The 8194-nt window shown below is 37.4% G+C and overlaps 1 protein-coding gene across 1 annotated transcript in view; it reads right to left on the bottom strand.

Annotated features, from left to right (window-relative positions):
* Positions 1–238: 238 nt before the first annotated feature.
* LOC143620540 (somatic embryogenesis receptor kinase 4-like) overlaps positions 239–8194 on the bottom strand; it is a 29837-nt gene continuing 21881 nt past the window's right edge. Inside the window, exons 8-11 of the mRNA XM_077092213.1 lie at positions 7272–7419; positions 6947–7096; positions 6203–6317; positions 239–306 (exon numbers count right to left, since the gene is read on the bottom strand). Coding sequence (XP_076948328.1) covers positions 6240–6317; positions 6947–7096; positions 7272–7419 — 376 coding nt within the window. The 3' untranslated portion in view covers positions 239–306; positions 6203–6239. The remainder of the gene's footprint in view (positions 307–6202; positions 6318–6946; positions 7097–7271; positions 7420–8194) is intronic.

Here is an 8194-nt window from a genome sequence, read left to right as displayed (position 1 = left end):
ATATATTCTTGTTTCTAACAATGTAATTTTATAATTATACTACAAGAAAGAGACAGACAAACTCTATAGATACACATAATAAAAATGTTTTTGTCAACATGAGATTGAACATTCTAATATTTGATTATGAATATGTATGTAGTCCTTATTTATGAATCACAGAAAAAAAATAATGTCTTCCTAGTTAGGCCTTAACGGTTGCCTCTTTAGTCTCTTGGCACTAATTATAACAATTAGTAAATGTGGCTTAATCTGCTCCATCGGTGTATTAAAATGGTCGGTCTCCCCTTCAAGAAGGTGCACAACCTGCAGTTATACTCAAATGTAAGTTTATTACGACAGACTAAAACGCCGACCTAGAAGTTTGTAAGATGGTTAGTAGTGGTCAAATGTACAGGCACATCATTTGATTGTGAAATTATGACAAGATAAAAAACCTAACATGAATTTACGGGTTCGAATTTACACTAAAAGGATTCATATCGGTGTTGAGCAGAAGCCTCAGACACTTTTAAGTAAACCGGTTGGACTTAGGTTGATACGAAATACGTTGCGGTGTTATTAGAAGTTTATGGTTGTAGTGTGTTGTTTGCTACTATGGGGTTATGTGACATCTATGAGATTTAATGTACACTCACCTAGACACCTAGGGAAAACTATCACGTTGATAACATATATCTTTTTCAGGAAACTTGCTTAAACATTAACAGTGGATCAAGTTTTTGTTGGTAATTTTCATATTATTAGGCCTGTCACGTGCTGGTGAACGGGTTTGATCTATTGGGCCTATGAAATTCATTAGTGATGTAATGGGTTTATGGGGTTGTAATTGGGCTTTTAGATTTGGTAATTACTTGTTGGCCAAGTTAGGGTCACCTTATAAATACATAGCCATGTTAGGGTTATTTTATGAGTGAGATGAATTATTGTATTCAAGTTTTATGCTAGTTTCTTGATTATAATAATACGTGACTTTACCCTAAATATTGTATGCTCGTTTGTGTTTCCGTTATCAATTCGTTCTTGAATTGGTATATCAGAGCCTTTAAGCTCTTTTCCGTTGATCATCCAGAATTGTTGTCTAGGACCAAGGAACGTACGGTTAAAGAATTGAAGTTTCTTTCACCCACCATTATTTCTCCCGAAGAATAATAGTGCACTACCCTCAAGAAAGCGGTGTCCAAAAGTCTACTTCCATTTAAAAGTGGTGAGTTTGATTAGAGGCCGTGATCATCAAAAGTCAGGAGAACAAAAAGAGTCATTATTTTGCAATCAAACACACCGTCCATCGAGGCAAAGGTTCTGCTTTGCTATATTAAACAAGGTTGTTATTGGTTGTTAGGTTCAAAAAGTCTTACTTTTGGTGACGATAAAAAAAAGGAATTAAACAAGTTTGTTTATTTTTATTTTTCTTGGTTTCACTTGACTTGTTTTCGCGATGAGATTTTGATGAAGAACGATGGGTGATAAAGAAGCAATGAAGACAAGCGGTGTAAGCGGGAGCGGAAACCGAATGCGTTCCAAAGTCCCATGCTTATCTCTACCAATTACACGGTATGGGCTATTCGAATGAAGGTACTCTTGAACGTGCATAAGATTTGGGATACCATTGATCCGGGTGCAACCGATGATGATAAATATAACATCGCGATAGCGTTGATTTATTAGTCGATCCCAGAAGCGACAATCAAGCAAGTGGGTAATCTTGAGTCGGCCAAGGAGGTTTGGAACGCGATTAAGACGCGTAATCTGGGGGCTGATCGGGTTAAGGAGGCAAGATTGCAAACTCTCATGAATGAGTTTGATGGTATGAGGATGAAAGAGACGGAACCCATTGATATGTTTGTGGCGAAACTCTCGTGTACGGCGTCAAAGGTAGCGAGTTTAGGAAAGATGATCGAGAAAACTAAGATGGTCAAAAAGTTCCTTTCAACTCTACCCCGAAGTAAGTTTATTCAAATTGTTGCCTCTCTTGAACAAACTTTGGATCTCAAAACTGTTGGATTTGAAGACGTGGTGGGACGTTTAAAAGCATACGAGGAGCGGATTCGGGAAGAAGACATGCATTCCGAAACCCAACGTAAGCTTATGTTTCAAATGTCATAATCCTTAAGTAATCGGTACATTGATCGTGAGTCCACTCGTGGAGGTCGTAGACGTGGAGGAGGGCGAGGACGAGGTGGTCGCAGGTCGGGTCAAAACTGCGGTCATCAAGAAAACGCCATGAAACGGGAAAACCGTGAGTATAAGGGCAAAACCCGGGACCTCTCAAAGGTTCAATGTTATCGATGTGATGATTTTGGACACTTTATCCATAAGTGTCCCAACCGAAAACAGAAAGTTCAAAGCGAAACAAAGTTAGCTGTAGCATCCGAGACAAGGGGTCAATCACTATTTATTATAAAGAGTGTTCAAAAAACGGTGTTCTTGAATGAAAAGAAGGTTATATATGGAAACTACGAGTCCAAAAATGGTGATGAATGGTATTTGGACAACGACGGGAGTAACCACATGACGGGTAACGAGTCTTTCTTTTCTGAACTTAACAATCGTGTCTTGGGAAAAGTTAAATTTGAGGATGACTCCTATGTTGATATAAGCGGTAAGGGGTCGATCTTTTTTTAGGCTAAAAGTGGTGAACATCGTTTGCTTACGGATGTTTATTTCATACCATGTCTTCGAAGCAATATTATTAGCCTTGGTCAAGCCTCAGAACACGGGTGTGATATTCATATAAAAGATAACTACCTTACGATGCATGATGGGCAAGGTAGATTATTAATGAAGGTGAGTCGTTCCCCTAATCGGCTATACTGGATACAATTAAAGATTGATAAACCTGTTAGTTTACTTAGCCGATTTGAAGAAACAAGTTGGTTGTAGCATGCTAGGCTTGGTCACTTGAACTTTGAGTCAATAAAGCTAATGGCTAGGAGGCAGGTGGTTGAAGGGATGCGTGGCGTTACCCATGAAAACAAGTTATGTGAATCTTGTTTGGTTGGGAAGCAAACGAAGCAATCCTTTCAACCATCTCCTTCCTAGCCATTAGCTTTATTGACTCAATGTTCAAGTGACCAAGCCTAGCATGCCACAACCAACTTGTTTTTTCAAATCGGCCAAGTATACTAACCGGTTTACCAATCTTTAATTGTATCCGGTATAGCCGATTAGGGAACGAGTCACTTCATCAATAATCTACCTTGCTCATCATGCATCGTAAGATAGTTATCTTTTATATGAATATCACACCTGTGTTCTGAGGCTTGACCAAGACTAATAATATTGCTTCGAAGACTTGGTATAAAATAAACATCCGTAAGCAAACGATGATCACCACTTTTAGCCTCAAATAAGATCGACCCCTTACCGCTTATATCAACATAGGAGTCATCCTCAAACTTAACATTTCCAGTGACACGATTGTTAAGTTCAGAAAAGAAAGACTCGTTTGGTCAAGCCTCAAAACATGGGTGTGATATTCATATAAAAGATAACTACCTTACGATGCATGATGGGCAAGGTAGATTATTTATGAAGGTGACTCGTTCCCCTAATCAGCTATACTGGATACTATTAAAGATTGGTAAACCGGTTAGTTTACTTAGCCGATTTGAAGAAACAAGTTGGTTGTGGCATGCTAGGCTTGGTCACTTTGAGTCAATAAAGTTAATGGCTAGGAGGGAGATGGTTGAAGGGATGCGTGGCGTTACCCATGAAAACAAGTTATGTGAATCTTGTTTGGTCGGGAAGCAAACGAGGCAATCCTTTCTTAATTCGGCGGCTTTTAGGGCGACTCGAGCCTTAGAACTTGTGCATGGTGATCTGTGTGGACCGATTACCCCTCCAATAATAGCGGGTAACAGGTACGTTTTTATTTTGATTGATGATTACTCACGATTTGATTGGACGTATTTGTTGAAGACTAAAGATGAGGCGTTTGAAGCTTTCAAGAAGTTTAAGGAATTGGTTGAAAGTGATGTTGGAAAAAATATTAAGACATTTCGTACCGACCGGTGTGGTGAGTTTACCTCACAGGAGTTCAACCAATTTTCTGACATGGAAGGCATTCAAAGACGTCTAACGGCAACATACACACATCAACAAAGCAAGGTGGTTGAAAGACGGAACTGAACCTTATTGGAGATGACACGGAGTATGTTAAAAGCAATGGGTGTTCCAAATTACTTGTGGGGTGAGGCAATCCGACATGCAACGTACATCGAGAATCGGATTCCTACTCGTGCCCTAAAGGAGAAAACACCATACAAGATGTTAAAGAAAAGAAACCGAATATTGCCCATCTCAAAGTATTCGGTTGTGTGGCATATGCAAAGATAGTGGGAACTCACTTCAAAAAGCTCGATGATCGTTCGAGGATTTTAGTGCATATCGGAGTCGAGACCGGGTCCAAAGCTTACTGGTTGTTCGATCCGAAGACCCAGAAGGTTGTGATAGCTCGTGTTGTGGTTTTTGACGAGAAGAAGACGTGGGTTTGGTCTAATTTGGGTCAAACCAATGAAGAAACGGAGCTAGCACCAGGTTTATTTTGGGTTGATTGTTATAGGGTTATTGATACCGGAGTTGGGCAAGTTGTAACCGAGCCTATGGGAAGCAACAACATTAGCGACTAAAATTCATCTTTGTCGCCAAATTCAACAACAAATTAGCGACAGCTTCCGTCGCTAATTCAGACAGCCCGTCAGCACCTTTAGCGACATATTCTGATGCTCTGGTCACTAATTCCAACAACTCAACATCCAGTTTTGCGACACCAGCAGTAACTGGTTTAGCTATAGCAGCACAAAATGAATCAGAAAGTAACCTGAGAAGATCTACACGTGTTCCGATCGCACCGGTTAAGTTCAATGATTTTGTCCTATGTTCTGAAATGGAGGACATTGAACTTCTTTTGTTAGAAGAAGGTGAGCCGGAGAATTTTGGTGAAGCAAAATCCAAACCAGAGTGGATAAAGGCTATGCAAACGGAACTCGAACCCATTAAACGGAACGACACATGGAAGTTGACCGAGTTATCGAGAGGGGCTAAATCTATCGGATTGAAGTTGCTTTTCAAGGTGAAAATAAATGCAGATGGTTCGATTAATAAATATAAAGCAGGACTCGTGGAAAAGGGTTACGTGCAACAACCCGGAGTCAATTTTGATGAGGACTTTGCTCTCGTGGCAAGACTTGAAACCGTACGTATGCTCATTACCATTGTAGCTACTGAAGGATGGCAATTACATCATGTGGATGTAAAGTCAACATTGTTAGCGGTGGAGCATATTAGTGGCGAGGAACAACGAGCTAACATTCTTACGAAAGCACTTGCGAGAATCAAGTTTGACGATATGAGAAGATTGCTCGATGTTGAAGATCTCCTAGTTTCGAGTTGGAAATTAGGGGGTGATTGTTGGTAATTTCCATATTATTAGGCCTGTCACGTGTTGGTGACCGGGTTGGACCTATTGGGCCTATGCGTTAAAGATGTAATGGGTTTATAGGTTGCAATTGGGCTTTTATATTTGGTAATTACTTGTTGGCCAAGTTACGGTTACCTTATAAATACATAGCCATGTTAGGGTTATTGTATGAGTGAGAGGGATTATTGTATTCAAGTTTTGTGCTAGTTTCTTGATTATAATAATACGTGAGTTTACTCTAAATATTGTGTGCTCGTTTGTGTTTACGTTATCAATTCGTTCTTGAGTATTGGGAGAGAATGATCAAATACTAGTCCAGTTAGGGATAATTAAAATGTTTTGTGTAAACAATAGATATGATCACTTTTGTGAATATTATATCAAGTTTTATATGAATATAAGTTTTGGCATTTAAACTTTTGCTATAGAAAATCTGATTTAATGCTATAAGTTGGTATTAGAACATAAGGTTTGAGTGATTCGTGTATGGTATTAGTATCCGAACTCAAACCATGGTGCTCTTTTAATATTGGAGAAGTGTAAGGTATGATACTTGACCAAATAACCAAAGTCAAGGCGGTTGTCTGAAGGTTTCGAACATGATATGATTTATTGTGAGTATACTTGCAGCATAGATGTGTACATAGATTTTCGTTACTCAGTGTTTGACATGATAATAGAGAGAATACACTAGTATAGTGTGTGAACTATTACACAGACCAATGGGTTAGTAAACATAGTAATGAAGTGTTATTGTAATTATGGTAGAATGTGTAGAACCTTAAAATGATCATAAGTAAATGTGTAGGCACTGGCATCATGGGTTAAAATGCGGCATAAATTGCTCTGTTAATGTTTTAAAATGTTCAGTCTCCCCTTCAAGAAGTTGCACAACCTGCAGTGAATATACATAAGTTAACTACAACCAACTGAAAAGCCTACAAATTACAAGTTTGTAAGATGATTACTTAGTGGTCCGTTTGCAAATACATCACTCTCCACATCACCATGTTGATTAGGGTGTGAATTTATGACATGATGCTAACCTAATATAAGGAGTTGTGTGTCTCTTGGTTTAAAGCTGCGAACAAATTTAGCTACTCGATCTGTTTTGGTTCAAGTTAACTAGGCAGGTTAACAGGTTGACTTATTTATTTATTTATTTTATTTGTTTTTTAAATATGCTTTCTTTGGCACAACATAAAAATGGTTGGATGTTGTATGCCAAAATATAAAATTAAAAAACAAGTTAAACAAACTTTTAAATTTTATAATTTAAACCTAATTTTATGTATACATTTCAAGTTTTTGTCGTAAATTTATAGTTTTGGAGTTTTAGTATGCAAAAAATGAAAATATAATAAATTCACGTTAGGTCTATGTTGGATATATGCGTCATGCTACAGTTCAAATTTCTAAAACAACTTTCAGATACGTATCAAGTTCGACTTGCCAACTCACCAACACGACACATCTAAAACACCTAAATTAAAATGTCTAATGATTTTATTTCTTAGATAATACCTCTCCCATGGATGGGCGTTTCTTTGGATCAACTTTCACACACAAGTAAGCTATTTTGGCCATGTGATATAATTCATAGGGGTCGTATGAATCTCCAAGGCGTGGATCGATAAGATCATGCAATGCAAGACTCTCAACTAATGGTTCCGCCTGTATTACAACATAGAAATTTACGACATAAGATTTGACCCATGAAACCGTTTTAACATTTTTCCTATCTAGGATATATATGTTCTGTTTCATGATTATATATAGTTTGACACAAAAGAAAAAAAACCATAAATAATAGATTAAATTGATGATGACAAAGATGCATAGGACATACCCATTGTCTTAAGGATTGACAATGATCTTCAATATTTGGATTAACAACTTTTCGTCCCGATATTAACTGTATAAGAGTAATACCATACGCGTAAACATCTGTTCTCACCGAAACCATACCATTCTCTGCATATTCTGGTGCAAGATAACTGCATAATATAAACACGTCAAGTATTCGTCGTCAAGTAGATTTCATTGTTGATAGCTTGATGCAACTTTTAGTTACTAACGATAACATGCCTACAAGTCTTTAAATGCTATTATGGAACCTTATTATTAGTTGATTGCGTTACAATGGTTCGTTGTAATTAATAAGACCCTCAGTACAATGTCATAAAAATCCATCCAGTTATCGCCATTTTAACTTGAAAAGTTTTTCTGTCATTCTTTTCTTTTTTAGATTATTTTTACCACAAACTGCCTTGTAATTTTTATTTTTTTATTTTTGGTTTAAAAAACATCAGTCCCGTGTAATGAAGCCAAGAACTATTAGACGATATATTATCTTATTATATTATTATTGTTATTGTTATTATTATTATTATTATTATTATTTGAGATTATTCACTTTACATAGAGAAAACTGAGGTTTTCGTCCCTGTGTTTAGTTTAAATATGTGGTTTTATTCTAGTAGTTTTAAATTTGTAATTTTCATTATTGAGGTTTCATTTGACTTGCAATTAAGCCTAACCCAACTAACCCCGTTAAGTTTGATCGTTAAACCCGTTACCATGTCCCTCACGGAAGGGGGCAGTTTTGTCCTTTTTATCCCCAAATAAACCTATCCCTAATTCGCAAGCCCCCTCACGTGAGGCGCTAGTGTGTATTTGACAAAAAAAAAGAACAAAACCGCCCTTCAAGTGAGGGCACAATGATGGATTTAACAACCAAACTTAACAGGGTTAGTGAGTTCGGGTTTAATT

This window comes from Bidens hawaiensis, unplaced genomic scaffold, assembly GCF_021521415.1.
Source record: "Bidens hawaiensis isolate Kalapana, Puna unplaced genomic scaffold, B.hawaiensis_p1.1 tig00002602_1, whole genome shotgun sequence".
NCBI lineage: Eukaryota > Viridiplantae > Streptophyta > Magnoliopsida > Asterales > Asteraceae > Bidens > Bidens hawaiensis.
The sequence above is the reverse complement of the archived record's forward strand: the minus strand, read 5'-3'. Positions and strand labels throughout refer to the sequence as shown.